Source organism: Melanotaenia boesemani, chromosome 20, assembly GCF_017639745.1.
Source record: "Melanotaenia boesemani isolate fMelBoe1 chromosome 20, fMelBoe1.pri, whole genome shotgun sequence".
In the NCBI taxonomy this organism is placed as follows: Eukaryota; Metazoa; Chordata; class Actinopteri; order Atheriniformes; family Melanotaeniidae; genus Melanotaenia; species Melanotaenia boesemani.
The window spans coordinates 13,927,027-13,947,027 of record NC_055701.1 but is presented as its reverse complement, the minus strand read 5'-3'; the positions used below and the strand labels follow the sequence as shown (position 1 = coordinate 13,947,027).

The 20,001-nt window shown below is 37.8% G+C and overlaps 1 protein-coding gene across 2 annotated transcripts in view; it reads right to left on the bottom strand.

Annotated features, from left to right (window-relative positions):
• Positions 1 to 2,869: 2,869 nt before the first annotated feature.
• The window catches only part of stac (SH3 and cysteine rich domain), a 29,743-nt gene continuing 12,611 nt past the window's right edge, over positions 2,870 to 20,001 (bottom strand). For both annotated transcript variants that reach the window (XM_041972267.1, XM_041972268.1), the window contains 8 exons: positions 17,332 to 17,413; positions 17,016 to 17,122; positions 15,575 to 15,656; positions 14,303 to 14,370; positions 11,718 to 11,815; positions 8,070 to 8,121; positions 7,423 to 7,560; positions 2,870 to 4,329 (listed from right to left, as the gene is read on the bottom strand). In XM_041972267.1, coding sequence (XP_041828201.1) covers positions 4,231 to 4,329; positions 7,423 to 7,560; positions 8,070 to 8,121; positions 11,718 to 11,815; positions 14,303 to 14,370; positions 15,575 to 15,656; positions 17,016 to 17,122; positions 17,332 to 17,413 — 726 coding nt within the window. In that variant the 3' untranslated portion in view covers positions 2,870 to 4,230. The remainder of the gene's footprint in view (positions 4,330 to 7,422; positions 7,561 to 8,069; positions 8,122 to 11,717; positions 11,816 to 14,302; positions 14,371 to 15,574; positions 15,657 to 17,015; positions 17,123 to 17,331; positions 17,414 to 20,001) is intronic.

Here is a 20,001-nt window from a genome sequence, read left to right as displayed (position 1 = left end):
CATTTACAGATGCTTGTGAAAGTCGTTGAGATAGCTATTGTTGCAAATATTTTATAAGCATTTTGATTCATTTACTCATTTATTATTCATTTACTCATTTAAGCATTCTTATTCATTTACATTTTATCCTTAGATTTTAGTAACGTGCATTAGGCTTTGCTTTTAATAGAACTACAGCTTAATTGTCATCATTGCTTTGCAGGTTACAGATAGTGTATTCACATAAACTCATATAAGGTTACTGAGTTCAATACTGAGAAAACAGCTGACAATTAGCGGCCTTGACAATGTTCTAGATGGCCACTAGGGAGTAAATCGTAAATATTTTTGTATCTCTTTGCTTATCTATTCACTCCTAGCAGAACGGAATTTCCCAGTAACTCAGAAATTATTAAAAAGAATGACCTTTGTGTGAATATTGTGAGAAAAAGTACAAGGGAGTCAGTAGAAGGGCAGAAAAAGATAGTGAAGCAGAGCATAGTATCTTTTTCTTTTCAGCTCTGACGCACCCCAGACGAAGGACCTGGAGGAATCAAATTCCCGGAAGAAGGATGGACCACCTTGCAAAATACACATTCACATGAAGGCTCACCACATGCACGCACATAGCCACAATGCTTTGTATCACTATAAATGAGGAGGATAATTTAGTTAGGCGGGTCTTTTGGCTGAACCGAAGGGTCCCGACACTTTGTGTATTAGTGATCAGAAGCTAAGCTAACAGGCCTCCTTCTCGAGAAGATATGTATTGTTTTCTTATTACTGGCTTAACAAAGAATTGTCAATTCTACTCAAACTCTGGTATTTTTGCCTTCTTTTAAAAATGTGGATTTTTGAACACTCTTCCTTCTGATTTACAGGTGGTGAACAAATCTTTTAAAGCCAACAAAGAATATTTTAAAACTTCACTATGCTGTTATTTGGTATTTATGTCAGATTGGACACCACAGATGTATGATTAAAGTCCTCATAGAATATTAGTTTTCTTAAATCATCATATTACTACAAAAACTCTTATTATATATATAAACCCCTGCTATATACTCATCCATGCAATATATAGGTAACATGTGATTTACTGTACATCATAATCATTAAGTTCTGACTTTGTTGGATTTTAATAAAACAAACAGAAAAAACAAAAATTTTAACTAGTTTAAGAATGAAATTGAGAATATATTATTTTCAAGTCATGTGCTACTTTCCCCACTCTTTTTAAACAGTGAAGAAAGTCAGTTCCTTGCTCTTGAGCACCACCTTGTCAAGCTGTGCTTGAACTGTTGCTGTCACCACCTAACAATGGGTGCTGTGTGTTTTTTTAGGTCATCTCTGTATGTTAAAACTCTTCTTCAAAAACAGCAAGGAAGTTGTAAGAAAACAGATTAAATACTAAAACTGAGAAATGCTATAGTTTCAGCTTTTTTAATAACTCTTGTTGGATTCAGAATGTCAACTTCTTAAGAGTGTTCTGTTATACTTTTGTTTTAGGAATACCAAAGATGTTTTTATTACCAAACAATAATTTCTGAGTGAGAATATCGCTCCTATGAACCTCTACAACAGCTAGCTTGTCAAATAATAGGAACTCACAAGTTTTTGCAATGTGTGAAAAGCAATGCTGGGTGGAAATTGTGGTCTTTGCCACAATGCGTCGATATCGATGCATCATCTGTTTGTTGCTTCTGCTGAATAAACAAGCTGAAGGTGCTAATAGTCTGAAAAAAAAAACCCTGACTCACTTTAAGCTTTTTACCAGATGAACTTCAGCGTGATGACAAGAAATAAAGTGTTTAGAACTGACTTTCAAAACTGGCAAATGTCATACTGTTTATACACATCTTTTACTATTAACTCACAGTAATAGATTTTTTCAGTGAGAAACCAGTCTGGACTGGATGCTGACCAGTTTAACTCCCAGATTCTTCTACTACAGAGCTTTGCATTGTCTTGCTAAAAAGAAATACCTTTCCTGAAAAATGACAACATATGTTGCTACAATACAAATAAATATAACAGAAATATACACTAATGTTCAAAAGTTTGGGGTCACTTTGCCATGGGATTCAATAGGGAAGTGACCCCAAACTTTTGAACAGTAGTGTAAAATGTATATTTTACATTTTTTAAAGGGAATTTAAATGTACTGATTTTATGAATCTCATTTTGTAAGCTATAAAGGTGGTGATGAGTACAATATCACATGAAAACAACAAGAAGAAGCTGATCACAGATATATGAAAAGTTATTTCATTTGGATAAAGTTGAAGTTGAACTCAAAGACTACGACATATATGAGGCACAGAACCTTATCATACCCTTATCATGCCAGGTCCTTTTTGTCTGCTTAGTGTAGAATACTTTGGGCTACAACAGCTGAATACTTATTTAACTAGAAGTGATGACAAGTGGTGGAGAAAATGTTAGCCAGCGAGAGGAGGTTTCACTTTAAAACAGCCATGATCTGTAAAAGCAATTAAGGTTTTTTGTATTATTCATTGCCTGCTTTTCAGTGCACAGACTGGAATAAAACATATTCAATAGAGTCACCTTCCAGCCTTGTGTTTGTGTCAGCTATACGACTGAAGTGGGCTTATATGCTGTTAAACATTATGTTATAATCATTGAATCTGAGCAAGGTCTCTGTGGGCGGAGAAAATATGATATGACTTCAAAGGTTTTGAACTCCAAAAGACCCAGGTTGGCCAAAACTAAATCAACAAATACTGCTTTCAGACAAATATTTGAGCAAATGTTAGGAGATGGTCACTTCATACAAGGTTTGATAATTGTTGTTTAACAAAGAAGCCAAAAAACAAAAAAAAGGTAATGCAACAATAATTATAAGACACATTTTATTATTGTGATAAAAACAACATTTAAATCTTGTTCATACATTATGTTCAATAAAGCATATCTGAGCAGTTAATAAAGTCAATTTTCAGTGTAGAGCAACCTTTAACAGATATTCTAAGAATACTACACTGCAACACTTAAATGAACTTCACTAGAATCTGAAGAAGTGCTGAGCTGAGAAAGAAAAAAAACCGCAGAAGAAAAACTGATGACATTCAAATTTCAAAGTAACTGGAAATGCATCATGTTTCTTAGAAGTTGACAGGCCAAACCCAGCCGGCCGAACAAACAGCAACTATTGAATCAATCAAAACCAAATTCAGCTCTGATTAGATTGTGGCTGCAGCTTAAATATCTAAAGAAAGACAAACAAAACAGAAGAAATCAATGAGAAAATATGTTCAAGACAAGACTTGAGAGGTAAATTTAGCAGCTTGGAGGCAATACAAAATGTTACACTGGGTAAATAATGAGACAAATATATATTAATATTGTAGGTATGATTTTATTGATGATAACAACCTGCTGTATCTTGATTAAGTCAGTGAATCAGTGAAGTGTGATGAAAATGTTTTTATGGGACCACAGAGGATTTGGAAAGTCTCTTTTGTTACAACAAAAAACTGCTGCATCTCCCTTTTGCACCTGAACTGTGTTTCACCTGTTTTATGAGAAACACATAGAAACCGTTTATTTTTCTTTCATGGAACCTCAAATATCTTCCTTTGACAGAATTTTGGAGTAAATGAGAAGTTTTTACATTATTCTTTGACTTATTTATTAATACAGCTTTCATAACCCTCTGATGTTAGCAGATTTTACCATCCAGAATGACAGAAACTACAGCAGCGGTTGTTGACTAGTGTACATTAGTTCAACATTTTCATGGAACATACATGTACAAACATAAGAAACCAACTATCTGTTGGAAGAATTTTAAAACTAAAAGCTTGACAAATATTTGTTTGAATGAATGTTTGTTCCTTTTTTTTTTTTTAACATTTAAAGCCAGTTGGCAGCCCTTTCTAAAAGGAAACAGTTTGTAGACAAATTAGGCTATGAGGACAAGGGGAAACAAAGAACATAAACAAGCTTCATAAATTAAATAAAATCAGTGACACAGTGATCCCCTGTCTCCTTGCAAACAATCAGCAGTTTGTTGTCTCAATGTTTTTGTCTGTAAGCTACCAAAAGGGAGGGAGACTGACTTGTAACAAAGCGGCGTCTTTGGTGACAAAACCTTTGCCGCTTGTTTAAGTTCAAACTCCAGTCTCTGACGACATGAACTCCTTTACTTGCATCCAGTTCCTTCTCCTCTCACCTCCTTGTGGCTGAGCTCGCCTCCCTCATTTTCCGTCTTCATTTCCGACCGTCATCTCAGATAATTTCCAGGACATCACAGGGCACAAAGCCTCTCTTCTTTCCACTTGCTACTTTGATGAAGCCACCGCGCTCACTCTCACTGCTAACACAGATCTGAAAGCAAAAGAAAAAAAAAAAGTCAGGCCATCCTCAAGCAGCTGGCAAAATTATAAAATAATAAAAAAAAAAAAAAAGATTAATGTGTGTTCTGTTCTTGAGACCTTGAAGTATGGTCAGGTTTCTTCCACAATAGTGGTTTTATAATCAAAAAGCCAAGATGACTTAAAGTAGCACAATGTAACTTCCATCCAGCCATTTTCCTGCCACTTATCTGGGGTCAGTTCGCCGGGGCAGCTGCTTTGCCAGCTCGTCTGGGAGAATCCTGAGATATTCCCAGGCCAGCCGAGAGATGTAGTCCCTCCAGGGTGTCCTTGGTCTTCAGTGGGATGTCCTTTCAGTGGAATGTGCTCGGAACACCTCGACAGGGAGGCGTCCAGGAGACATCATAACCAGATGCCTGAGCCACTTTATCTGGCTCTTCTCGACGCGAAGGAGCAGCAACTCTACTCTGAGCCCTTCCCAGATGATCGAGCTTCTCACCCTGTCTCTAAGGGAGAGTCTGGCCACCCTGCGGAGGAAGCTTATTTTGGCTGCTTGTATTCACCATCTCGTTCTTTTAGTCACTACCCACAGCTTGTGACCATAGGTGAGAGAAGGAAAGTATAACAACTGCAGACTGCCACAGCAGACTGATGCAGAGCCTGCATTACCCCAGACACTACACCGATCCGCCTGTTGATTTCCTGCTCCATCGTTCCCTTACTGGTGAACAAGACCCGAGATATTTGAACTCCTCCACTTGGGGCAGGACCTCATTCCTGACCGTTATCCAGCTGAGGACCATTGTCTCAGATTTGGAGGTGCTGATTCTCATCCCAACCATTGTGTAACTTTCTGACCGTTAAATATGAGTTTCTGACTTGTTTTGATGGTACAGTGACATTTATTACATATTCCTGGAGGCATTGTTGCCGAGCAGTGTCCCGAGGCAAAGAAACCACACTTTACATCTTTAGCTTTCGGGAGGTTTTGCCATGTTACAGCTGAGTTTACCATGCCACACGCTAGTAACTGGACATCAACACACTGGCTTTGAATACGTACCATGGTTAATTCAGCATAGAAACACAAGACGACATTATCAGAGGATGGGAGGAAACAAAAGAGAGAAGGCACAGAGGGAGAGATAAGACAAAAGTCAACATCAGACTGTTTTTTGCTGGCTGGAGAGAGCTCAGAGTACAGATAGGATGCAAGACCGATGCCAAATTAGCCATTATCAGGGTGCATGTCACTGACAAAATCTACCAAAATTCTGTAGCTAAAAAACAAAACAAAAAACAAGTAAGCTCATTGACTAGCTGATTAATGGTCAGGTGTGGCTCATGTCTTTGTTTTTTCTTTGTCTCAAGTTCATTCCAAGTGTTCAAATTTGGCACGTGGCAGCTCAAACACCTGAGATAGCTGAAATAACCTGTAACTGCCTGGGAAAAATCGCTATACAGAATGGAAGATGATTTAATGGTGTGTGGTTTGTCCAGTTACTTCTGTGGTTATATATATGCAAAAAAAAAAAAAAACATGAATAAAGCCACTGAATTTCTACATTTCACTGATATCTTAACTTCACCAATTCAAATAGCTGCAGTTGCATACACAAAGGTTTTTGTGTACCTGTACCTGTACAGAAGACATACCTAAGGACCTGATGCATGTTATCCTCATCCTTATATCTCAGCAAAAATCAAATTAAATGGACTGAGACTGAATGAAAACTTTATTCAGTCTGTAGGAGTGAAAGACACTCCTGCACATAAATGCGCATATGTGGCCATCCTGGAGAATAACGACAGTGATCTTGTGAGCAAGATAAAGGCTGCTCGTTCTGTTTAAACCAACTATGTCTTCACAGAGAAAACAACTGTTTGCAGCTGCAAGATTTAAAATATTCTCTATTAGGACATATTACATTTTTTCATAATTTGGATTCCTGATCTGAAATTTTTAATAATTCATAAATAAGCAATCATTTTTTCCACTTGTTGTTCCAACGTTTTCTTTATTTCTGTTTTACATGTTGTACTCAGCTACTATTATTTTCTGTTCTAATCTCTGACAAATATTGCTGCATACTGAGATAAGATTGTTAATTTGTGGTTATGATTATTCTTGTTATGTGACAGATAGATACAACTTTAAAATGAATACTCATCCTCAACAGACTAAAAGTGGGTCTACATGGTGTTTGAAGTTGTAAATGTGGTATTTTCATCAGCAGGAAAGACACATACTTTACTCCCTGACCTTCTCAATGGGTCAGAGCACATTTTCCCCTTGGTCTGGCGACAGGAAAAGAGAGTCAACAGGCCACAGATTTATCATGTTTTTGGCGGTTTCATCTCTGCTGGGGGTTCTTACTTTAGACCTCCTCAGAACCCCAACATGTCCTGGACAGCATTGTGGGAAACAGGGGGGCTGGTTCTGAGTAAAAATGTTAATTTAATAGTATTTTCTCAAAATGATTGTCTGTGAAGTTCAGTGGAGCTTGTCACTCAAAAAGTGGCTGCAAGGGACTAGTGCGAGAGAGCAACAGGACGTAGCTGAATAATTGCTGAATAAAGTGAAGCTGATGTGCTCTGATGGGCGAGGTGTGACCATGAATTAGAGGCAGTGGTAATGAGAGCATGAGTTTTGCTTTGCCAAATCGTGTTGATGCTCTTTGGTTTAACCCTACTAATATGTGGTCTGACCACTTATGCTAAAGACTAGATTAATCTTTCATGTATTCTGTCTCTCTGGCTTTAAAGCTCCACAGTTAATCTGAACAACAAGCACTGAAAGTCCAGGAAAACCTCTCACCAAATCTGAACGCTTTTCAAAAAGATACCCACGGGTAATTACACTGCAGCCGATCCAAACAAACTAATAGAGGGTGAGTGCTGACAACTGCAAAAGCATGAAGCTCCAGTAATTAACAAGCAGCTGTGCTGGAAAAGAGGATGGCATTTTTTCTCCCAATAGCTGGGATGTAAAACCAGATCACGTATGGCTGCCTGAATCCACTCAGATATTACACCTACCCTGACTGAAGCATAAAGCATTCACTCGTCATCATCCTTCTTATGTTGGATAAATGAGCCTGGGTACCTGTCCTTCTTTCAGGGTGATCTGGCCTTGCTCCTTGCAGCCAATGAACGTCCTGTGACATCTGAAGACTTGATCTCCGGGCCGCAGCTGATGAGCAAAGGTTGCTGGGAAGAAACCAATCCTGTCATCAATTACCCCCTGAAAGACAAGAAAAGACTTCATCAAACATGTAAAATGAAGAGAACAGGTTTAAGAGGATCATTATCCCAGTGTATGAATGATCAGAGCCTTTGTTGCTGCATTTACACCTATAAAATGTTCATAAAGATGCACTGAGGTGTTACATGAGGTGGTAAAGTTTGTCTCAACTTGGTGTCTATTTTTTAAAGCCCAAACTGGCCAGATGTCTTTGTTTATCGACAGCCTGGACAAAAGTGTTAAAAAGTATGATGAGTTTTTTCATGGTCTAGTGGTAACACACTGCCTCTGAAGCAGTCATTGCTCTGCCCTTTGTTTCTCTAATTCATCTGTCATGCATTTGTGTCCTGAGTTGGCACCTTGCTCCCATAGTTTGCTGCTTCACTTCCTATAATTTAAAAATGTTTTTAAGGTTTGGGGATTTCTGAGAAAAACAGAGAAATATGCAAACTAACAGAGCAACAATTTGGAGATATAACAATGGTGCAGTGTGTCGCTTTCATACCTACCTTCCACCAGTCATCGTTAGAGTCATCAGCCAACAAGATCCTGTCTCCTGCTCTGTAAATAAGAACATAATATACATAAAACAGAAGCAGTATTGCACAAGAAAATGATTGTCTTTGATCAGCGTGGACAAATAAAAGCAGCAGAGAGGCTCCCTATAAATCTCTCCCCATGGTGATAAAATAATACAGCAACAGCAGACATCTCATTTTTAAAAAAATAAATCTGCCGCTACTATTACAGCAAATGGTGCAAGTGGCAGCTTCAACCAGGACATTGAAGGGTGAAGTACCATCATTAAGATGCTATAAACCTCTAAAGAAGAAGTTGCTTTCCCAATTGAGGAATATGCTCTGTGTACTGTAGTCAAGCAGAGAGAAGGTGCGCTCACATTTAAATTACATGTGAAATATCTTAAAACTTGTTTCCCAGAAGAAGAGCAAGAATGTACTCTATAAGCTTCCAAATACTAAAATAAAGTTTTCCAAATGTACTATTTTTAAAATGCTGTTGAAGTCATCAGTACAATCATCACATAGTGGAAGGTGATCATATAATCAGTCTGTGGAAATAACAGAAACACATCAGCATTATAGTTTTTCACTATGAATTGAAATAATGAAACTTTTTGATTAGGTATTAATTTTTTTTCTCTTTTTTTTGCTTCATGTGTTATTGTTTGATTTATTAATTCATCTGTCGTGAGTAGAGAAACTTGGATGTAAGCTTTCATAAAAGAACATTGGAAGGTGTTGATGGGAATCTTAGAGAAGAAGTCAATGAATTTCAAATTAAGTCTGAGGATTGAAGTTTTCCTTGAAGAAAGAGGAAAGCCGCATGACCGTCTCTGGGTGTGTATGTGTGTGCACAAGTCCAATATCTTATCCCTAAATCCTCAGGAGATTTCACTGAGAACCAGAAACAAATTGCCACTTAGACTGAAGGACTGTTCTTTCCTGAGGGCCTGTTTTAAAGCATGTTGAACATGATGTCCAATCAATCAGGGTTATGGTAGGAAATAACATCTAGACCCTGAGCTTCAGACCATAAGAAGTCTTGAGATAGTAAGACAGATATGCTATGTATCTACTATAAATTACATAAGCAAAATCATTGTCTGCTGGCATAAAATACTATATTGAAGTTATTCTACAATATTTTACACCTGAGCTTCTAAACATGCTGGTTTAATAGGCCATTAACACCTTTCTGCAAAGAGAAACAACCTACATGACTCATGTTAAGAACAAAGAGGTATCAAATGAGGTCATTTTTATTAGTTATAGATGAAACAACAGCATTCATAGCCTGATAAACAAATGCACCAACTGTGGCCAAAACCACTTCCTATCTGCCAGCAGCACTGGTTAGAAAACCATAAACCATCAACTGTTGCGTAAACTGATTGTGCAATAACTTTTTTAAAGTTCAGCTACATTCATATTTGCGTAGTCATTTAAGTATTGAAATTACTACTAAACTACTGAAGCCAAGAAAAAACCGGAGTCTTTAGAAGATGATTTTATTTATATTTTTGCAGTTGGTATTAATTTGGCTAAAACTGGCATAGTAGGAGTGTGCCACATGAAAAATAAAAAAAGAAAGCATTGTGAGTCTTTATTCTATCGCGACAAGTTAACAAAGCACAGAAAAAAAAGACACCAGCAGTAGCATGTGCGGCTAATGTGCAGCCTGGCATGCAACACAATAACCAGATCTGTGAGTTTACGAATGAATCTGAGAATTTACTGTTGCCTGGCATCAAAGCCAGAGCTGTTGTTTTATCAGCCATATGGCTGAGGTATGGTTGAACTGAGCAGTGCATTCAGCATATGTGCTGACACTTTTATATATTGTGCAGACTCCACCTATGATGCACAGTGGGTGTACACTGATGCAGACCCACCGAGCAGGTGTTGCTCAGCACTCACACAGCGATTTCATCAAATCATTGTCTAACAAAGTAGTTTCAGCTTCTTTTTTAGCCCAACTATGTTTTCCCGTTGTGTAGTCTTGCTGTAACTTTAACTTTTTCTGAAGTGTAATTTGGTCAAGCTTTCAAAGACTTTTATATATATTCTTCCTATTTAATGTCAACAAAGAGGTGATTAAGACTCCAAAATTATGTCACTTTACTTCTCACTTTCTCTTTTTTGTTACTTTTTTTGTCTATTGTTCAGTGTGAAGAGCTGCCATGACAGGAAGGATGTGAAACTTTTTCAGCAGACTGACAACCACCATCTGTTTTTAAATAGTGAAGGTAAATATATCATTTCTCAGCCAAATGACTTTAGAGGCAGTTTTTCATCTTTTAGTGATCATGGTGAGTGGTCAGTGTGTTTCTATAATAGAAAACAGATTTTCTGGTTTGCATCTAGAATGTAACTAAAATGTTTGTTTTAAATTTGGTAAATGTGGATTTATAAATTTAAATGTGTGCTTCCAAACCACTTGTATAACACCCAATGAGAGCAACCTGAAGTCAGTATACCTATTTAAGTAACATTCATCAAAATTAAAGGAATAAATTTAAAAAATCTGCATCTTAAAATCTTTATTTTAGATCTAATTTTAGATTTAAATCTAAAATATTATTTTAAAATTGAAAATAAGAGTGATTTGAAATAACTGTTTAAATAAAAACAAGGCAGCAACACATGTTTCTGACCTCTTTAATCTAGACTTTCTAAATAATGCAGGTATCTACTTTTGTGCTGGGCTGAAAAATGTGAATGGTTCATCATTTTAAACACTATAAATCAAATTAGTGCTTGATTTAAAAAACGTTATGTCCCATCTTAGTCACTGGCACAGTGTCACAGCCTCGTGGGAGCTATAAATAGATAAAACTCATCCATCTCTCACAGGATAAATCTAAGAAGACACAAGACTGATTAGATATTAATAGGCAGCCACATCAGGTACCATTAATGAGGCCACTTCAAAGCTCTAAATCTTTGAGGAGCATTACTTAAAAGGAGGCCACTAATTGGTTTCTTTTGTAAATCTGTTTTTACTTATAGTAACGTGTGCTGCTGTGACTCACGTAGTTATATAAGATCAAGCACAGAAAAGACACTAATTAGAAGGCACCTTTAGTATTAACATAAACTGTAAATGTGTGATTTTTTGTGCTTAAAACACAGTTTAATTCCATTGACTGTTGCATTTTTAATCAATTATTCATAGTCCTAACTACAAGCAACATGGCTCAGTTTTCATGGCAGGCTGATGCAAATAATTGTAATATTGTGAATATATTGTAAATAAAAAAAGGGAAAAAAAAAGAATACATAGCTTGATTTGGTCCTGTCAATAATGAAAATGAATGACCATCATTAAAAAGTGCAACTGAAGTATTTAGGAACTGAAACACATCATTTGATCACAAAATAAATTAAATCTACCTTGTTCAAAAAGTGTTAATATATAAAATGTCACAGTGAGCCTGACTCATGCTCACAGGCGACGGGAGATTGCAGCATGTGAACTTCAGGGTCTTTGTTTACTTCTTATTTTGAACAAAAAGAAAAATCATTGTAGGCACATCAGAGTTAATCAGCCATCAATATTTCATCTGCAGTCCTGGTAAGGTGTTGCACTGAGCAGTACTGGTGTGTGTGTGAGAGAGAGAAAGACGGAGAGCAAACCTTATCTCCAGGTCATGGCTCTCTTGGGCGGTGAAACTGTACAAGGCCACATAGGTGTTGAGTTTGAGCATGTCTTTCTGAAGCTGGCTCTGCTCCATCTAGATGAGACATAAACATGTTAACACTCATTCATAGTGTTTGCTGTTGTTTTTTTGCTGTCCAGACATAAAATAATCTCTTAACATTTGCATTAGGAGAAGAGGCCTATGTTTACAGCACACTGAAAGACTGAGGTGCTGTCCAAGTTGCTCTGCAATCTGTTCCTTGAAATCCATCGTAAACAACAACATGAGTGGGAGAGACAGGATCAGGTTTCTATGAAGTGAAAACAGGATTTGGTAGTGTAAGTGGAGAGGAAGTTCTCAAAGATGTGTCAGCAGAATTAACTGGGAAATATGGTATGCTGCCACCTTGGCGCTCTTCACATCAGTTGAGAAAACTGATGGGTGCTGCTTCCTGTTTCATCACCCAGGATCCTGAGTCTGAATTCTGCCTGCTGTGTCCTTGAAAATCATCCAAATGAAACTTTTTCCTGCTTGGTAACAGGGAGGAAATAGTTTTTTTATGATAATAATGTCTATTTGGTTGGACATCAAGAGAGTTCTCGATCTTTGTGCCTCTACAATTAAGGGAAATGGCTATCCAAGTGTCACCGACAAGGACTGGTAATCAAGCTGATGGATGAACTGAGTTAAATGCGGCCACAAGGCAAACTGCTTTTACAGCCTCTGGGTGAAAACAACAACATTAGGCGGTGGTGATCCATTACAGCTAACTAAGAGCTGCTCACTGGCCTCAAGGGGCACCTGATGTTGTGGCTGCTGCCTGGAACAGAGGACAGCCAAGATAATAACCCTTCCTCTGAGAAGCCTTCAGCGTGAGGGACAGTGTAATGAAGAGAGAGTTAGAAAAAGAAAAAGGTTCCTTTAAAAGTCAAGAGTGTAAAATTTATGGGCATTCATTAGAATATTAATAAAAACTGCTATGTATTCATTTGTGCAGCTGACATGAAAAAAGCAACAGTTACTTGTTTGGACATTACAGAGCAACAATTCAATTAATCTGGATTTGTATGTCAACTGACTGAAAGCCCAGTGTTCATCCTGTTCTTTTGGTCTCCTGAGAGAAATATCAATAGTTTCACACATTTGATGAAGTGTTAATATAAAAATATTGATTGGGGGCTCTTTTGGGGACTGTGATTTTGTCTGGGAATGATAGATTGCTTCTAGAAACAATAGAGGCAAAGTTTGGAACGAAAAGAGGTCGCCATTGAAGAACAGAAAAACTGTCGAACCAAGTCAAACTTGCATAAACAAAATTACAGCATCAGATTGTTTAACACTAACTGTGAAAAGTGTAAGCAGATGGCGATTCTTATGTGCACATGGAGGCTTCTTCACTGGTGAAGAAAGAGTCGGAGCATTTTTCTCTGCTCATTACCCTGCAGAGCCTCCATCTGTCTGTCCGCCAGCCTGAGCTAATGGACCTGTCATCTGACAGACAAACTGCCTGCTGCCAGCTGTGCTTGCTCCAGCCTGAAAACGCTGCACAATGCATTTCAGACCTCTTCCTTGAAATGGATGAGTGGACTGTTAGATTGCTTTGCAGAGGATAGGTGTATATGTGTGCATGTGAGTGCGGTTGCCTTGTATGGTTATTTGTTTATTTTTGTGTATGTACAAGTATCTGTGGTCTTTTACTATTGTTGACAACAAAGATAAACATGTTGAATTATAAAAGTAAACAGGACAGATGGCTGAAAAGAGAAACAGAACACTGATACAGAGAGTACTCCCATCCTGAAGATAAAGAGGAAAGAGCACTCACGAAACCTGCCCATAAAAAATTCATGACTGTTCTGCAGGAGGTGATAAGACACTTGTGGAGATTTGACCTTTTTCTTTCTTTGGGATGATTTTTGCATCTTCCACATTGCATTAGAGAACTACAGCAACGCAAACTCCAGAGCTGATCCAAACACTAAGGTCAAGGCTCCTCAGTCTCAGTGCAGGCCAGCAGCCATGTCAGCTCGGGTTTGATTTGTTATAGTAAGAAGAGAACAGAGTTTTCTCCCAAAATCCTGGGAAATTTAGCAGAGGCAATGGGGGGGGAGGAGGAGGATGCTTAATGGGAGCAGAGCAGGCTGGCTTGGTATCAGTTCTCAGACTGACCATGCAGAGTTCAAGCACTGGTCAGCGGACAAAGTCGGCTCTCAGAATTTTTCAGTGCAAACAGGGCAAATAATACATGTTGCTGAATGACCAACACTGTAAAAAATTGAAGGGAAAAAACATAAAATGGAAATGCTTTTCAACAGAATGTCTTCCCTTCAGGTCCTCAGAAACATTAAATTAGTTTATGTTCTTTAGCATACTTACAATTTCATCACTTTGCTATATTTTACATAGATGAAAGTGGAAGCACAATGTTTGTGTTTTAACCTAAAGTGACAGCTGACGTGGTTTAAGGACATCTTCCAGCTAAAGAGCTAGACCAAGAAAGAAAAAACACTTTTTGCCTCACAATTAGTTCACTGCCATTTGAAATAAATAAAAAAAATAAAAACAGCAACAGTTTCTCACCAGTAAATCCTCAGTTTTTCTCTCAGGCAGGTAGAAATGCTCAGTTCCATTTTCAATGACTGTAAAAACTGTAAAAACAAGCAAACAAACAAAAATAAAATATCAGCATATTAAAACAACGATAGTATCAACACAGTCTTAATAAATCTATTAATGAGTCTTACTCATTAACAGTTAATTTGACTCTCTTTAGCCAATATAATGAAACCCTAACACATTTTATATTCCTTGAACCTTACCAGAAAACAGAGAAAACAGATTCATTTTTGTTTTTTGAGAGGCACTGAAAAGATCACAGAAATCACAAGGTGTCATTGGAGGACATGGATGAGAGCAGCAAATTTCACAAGAGGGACATTCTTTGTCAGCTCAATCATTTCATGTGTTTTTCTTTCCCACACCACACTTCCATTTCAGTTTAATTTAGCTTCATTAGTACGGCACCAATTCACAACTAACTCATCTCAAGGCACGAATAAAGACCAAGTCAAGTTTAACAGAGCTCATCTATTCTTGTTTTGTAACCTGAATCTAGAGCATATGATGGGAAAACTACAAACATTAACATCACGCAAGGGAAGGGTGAGATGTAACATACTCAGCCTGAATTTCTGGATAATTTAAGACTTCAAAAAGGTTCATTAAAAAATGTTGTCTAAGAGGACAAATATGTCTCCCCTTAGGCTTGATTTGTTTTAGAAGGATTTTTGCAAGATACAAAAACCCAAAACTGCCTTAATTGTCAAACTAAATTGTCAAACAAGCTTCTTTTTATAAAAAGGTTGATTGATATAAATGCACTTCATTACATTTGAACACTTTTTAAACCATAAATGCATAAAATGTATGGAGTTTGTGCAGCTTTTTTGTGGAACTATTTCAGCAGCATTGCAACCACATTTCAGAAACATTTGTGCATTCTGTTTGCTTTGAAACCGCTATCCACACTGAGTGTTTCAGAGTTTAAGTGTTTTGTTACTAGACCAACTATTGTCCACTGTGCCACTGTAACACCCCCGCTATCACTGACTCAAGAGTGGCAAACATTGTAGGCAACACAAAGGTCTCAAAGTGAGCAAACACAGCAAAAGAATGACTTCAGCTCAGTGGAAAATTGAGATAAGCCTTTTTTGATGTTTTATGGGGAGAAATATTTAATGTTGCAACCTTCTTAGACTATTTAGTAGGAAGAATAAGAGCAGTGCATTCTGGCTATATGTCACTGCATGGCTTTAATCAAGATCCACATATGGTTCTGCAACAGATACTAACCATCATCGCTGTGTTTTCTTGACAGCTCTTGCCTACTGCTGTGGGCCACAACTTCCTCTGGAACATTATCCAAGTCACTGGTCTGCAGAAATTAGGATAGCAGTGATTAGTGAGATCAAGACAGATATTGATTAATGAATGAGAGGAGAAATAAACTGCTACAGGAATAGCTTTTGTTAGATAATTACAGTCTAGATGGATCAGCTTCAATTTCTGAGCATAAAAGTACCTAAAACTCAGCCAACTTCACAGGCTAACCATCAGTTTGGAAAACTGCAGTGCAATAAACATGTGTGCATTTGGAAACTATTATCAGACCCCTGACACACACACCCCATCTCTAACAGCTGCACAGGACAGCAAAGGATGGCCCAAACCCAACAGCTTTAAGATGTCATCATACAGGGGCCCATATCCAGTTCTCCTACCAGACCTGATATGCTGTGAAAAACAGATTTGACAAGGAGTTGGAAATCAGTTTAATTAATCTTCAGGGCTTTAGGATGACCGTTTACAGTGAAAGCTTCCAAGGGGTTTGCTTGGACCACACTGCCTTTATTGGTAGTGTTTATAGCCGTGCTGTGGCGGTATCTATTTAGACAATCAGCAACAGTCTGTCTGCTAAAGTGGGGCAAAAGTTGTATGTAGCTGAACAAAGGATAGTCTTGTCATATCATACAGATAATAAAACTCAGTGCAGTGAGTTGGCTTTTTCTGGATTAAATTTAAAAAGTTTTTTACTTTAGAGCATGTCTCAGACAACCGCTAGTTCAGAAACACCAACATACTGTAATAAAACCATGTCAGTTTGTTTGGGATCGATTCTAGGTCTAAGAGTAAGTCATCCAGTAAGATCTCAGTTTCATGGCCAAATGTAATGTTACAGTTGAGGCTCAGAGTGAAATTATCCAGCCTCTCCATCTTTACGTCTACCCACAGCCTCAGATGATGCTATTGCTACTGTTCCTTTAGTGTTTCTATCCATTCTTCTATGTTTTACTATCCTTACCAGATCAAGATATCACACATGACAAGCCTGTATATAAAACAGGGATCTGAACCAACTGTCTGTGGCTGACCTGCAGACATGGTAATGTAAATGAAAATAAACTTTCCAGTCGTGTATTTTCAAGTTTAGTGTGTAGTAGTCTGAGCTCAGTCTGCTGTGTGTCAGTGTGAGCTCTACAGCTAGGTACTTAATGCTCTTAATGAAACGGAGGGTAGAGAGAAGCAGAGTAGCTCACAACACCCACTAAAGCCAGCTAGTGTGAATGGAGGTGTAGAGTCAGGGCTGGAAAAGGGTTCTGTTGTAATGTCTCTCCGGTAGCATTTTGACCAAAACATGTCATAAATTTTCACCTCTGGAAATTGTTTTAACTTGTTTAAAAGTAGGCATAATGTGTCTTTTATGCAACAACATTCACTGATATTTTGTACTTACTGAGTTTCTGTGTGGAGACTCAGAGCCACTGGCCCTCTTGGCCTTCTGTGCTAGTGACGTCCCAAACCTCAGGGCTTCATATACAGGGTCCACTTTATTGCCACAGGCTTTGGAGAAGAACAGAACAGAAATTACTAAAAGCTGACAACAAACCAATATGAAGCTTTCACAATAGCCAAGTTGTGATTTATGAAACCTTGTGGATGAGGTTTATAAAACAGCTCAAGCAGAAAAGTGGTTCTGGGAAAAGGGAGTTAACTTTTATGCATTCCATCCCACACAGAACTGAAATGAGGAAGAGATTTATGCTGCTCACCGATGGGCAGTACTTCTTTGATGCAGCCGTACTGTTCCTGGATCAGTAATGGAGAGCTGTAGTATCGCCGAAAGCCTTTTGGCTGAAGAGAGAAAGATAGGGAGGAGGGAAAAAGAGTGATGTGACAGACATTGGGAACAAATCAATACGCACCACCGCAGGCAGCCCTGCACCCTGACAGTGAAAATGCCCACAGTTGAACTTTTCTGAACACAGCTCACTTCAAACTGGGAAAGTTTTAGCATAATAGATGATATTTGTGACTGAAGCAAATTGTACACCTTAAAAAAACAAAATAAATTCATTACAGGGAGAAAATTTTACACTTTTACTGAATGGGAGTCAGTGTGTATTGAATGTACACAATCAATGATCGGAGACTTTGTATGATTAGGTCAAAACTTTATATTAACAGTCCTTCAACTGCCCTTTAAAAATGAATGCAAAGAAAATAAAAATAAGAAATTGTTACAGTAAATTAATTAATTTAACAAATTACTTATTTCTAAATAACTCATAACTCATATTGCACAGTGTTTTTTGTCCACCTTTATCAGTTTGTCTAAGCCAGGGGTGTCCGGGTCTGGTCCTCGAGGGCCACAGTCCTGCAGGTTTTAGATGTTTCCCTGCTCCAACTTAAATTGCTCACCTCACCAGCTAGTTGTCAAGTGCTGTCCAAGCATGTTGACCCATTAATCTGAATGAGGTGTGCTGCTGCAGGAACCATCCAAAACCTGCAGGACAGTGGACCCGGAGGGCCAACTATGGACACCTCTGGTCTAAGCAATACACAACAAAAATAAATGCAAAATACACAAAGTTTGAATTCTTTCAAATCTTCTTTGACTACATTTTTTGTTGTGTATCTGTTTAGATGGGGAATTTCTCCATGTACTGTAAGACACACACAGTGTCCTAACTTAGCCTTTCACCAGAACCCAAAACTAGCAATTAGCTGAGCTAAATAGTCACAATTCATGGGCATTTATATTGATCTACAATATGTGCTAAAAATGAAAGTCCTATATACTAGTATTACAATTTGCCACTAGTTTATGCAGCATAATTATGCGGAAAGACAAAAACCACAGATCAACTCATGGATAAAGAAACTAAATGATTAATTTCAGATAAAATAAACTAATGCAAAAACATACACAAAGCAACATAGAAACTAAAGCAGCCCAAAAATGTGAGCACATTAAATAAATGGTGAGATCTCTGCAAAGAAGATTGTTCAAGGGCAAAGTGGACAACAGATGCCGAAGGGACTGTGTCTGTTTACAAAATGACGTCAGACTCAGTCAGACGTCACATTCAATACTGCACGGCCCTGAAGCTGATACGGACCATTAGTTCCACTAAATTTTACTCTCAGCACATTATTGCATCAATGGAAAAATATTAGTGTCCACATTTTAACGTGCATCATAAATAAAAACTAATTAATCACACTGACATGTATGATTTGTTGAGTTCATTTTCATTTGTCAAGTGAGAGAAACTTCAAGTCTTATAGTTTTTTTATCTCAATTTAACTGCCTGTCACATACTCCTCCAATCGGCCAAGATCCTCACACATTTATCTTTTCTAGATCTATAGTGGCAGCACATCAGATCAATACTCTCCCATCAGTTCTGAAGCCTTAAGTGCACCTAAATGCAGAAGATTGAATCCTAGGAGACTTCATATCATCTACTAAAGATTAATGTATGCATTTAGATCTGTTTTGTTTTCTCTAAACATTCAAGCATTGCTCTTCTTTCTGGAGATTTACTTGATTTATTCATTTGAAGTTTGATTACTTTTAGTGCATTGAGGTCACAAGTGGTAAACCTCACTTATCTAATCACTCCCTGATTAAGACGACTTTTGACACTTCTAATGATGAGGCAGCTAAAATAAGCAACTCTAAAGCTTTTCAGGCCGATCTCAAGAGATAAGATGTCAAACTAACAAGAGCAAACTCATTCAGGAAAAGGTTAAATCACACAACTGTTGAAGCCAGTCTTGTCTGACACAGGGAATTGTGAGTACTTTGTAGGACACATGGGACAAAGTCTGCATGTGTACCAAGGAACCTGAATGAAGCTGTGAACATGAAGTGAAGCTGTTGCAGTCTGTTTTTATCTCCGTGATAAATACTCATCAAAAACTGATAAGGAAATCACTATTTACCATAAATAATGTTCTGAATCAGCTGATCTGCCATTCATATGGTGTCAGATATTGTTCAACGACATGTAAACTGTTGTCCGTGTGTAAGCTGAGTGTAAAGCAGTCAAATAACAGATTAACTGACAAATACTGATCACTACTAAGTTTGATCCAAAATGGCATCCCACAAACAACAGCTGTATTATGATTAAATGTAAAAAAGAAAGGAGAAAGCCTTTTCTTTTTCTTAAAAAAATATAGCATGATTTTTGTAAATCTGGACCCACTGGACTTCTGTAACAATGTCCATTTAACAAACAAGACCAAAGTGAAGATGTTTGGTTAAAATGCAGCACCCAACATCTGAAGAAACCAAATACAGCAAATCAGTATGAATGCCAGGTGGAAAGCCAATCATTTGGATTCATGTTGTTGCAACAGAAGTGGGACACCTTGCAGTTATTGAGTTGACCTATAAATTAAAGTTTTCTGAAGTCAAATCAGGTCATCTA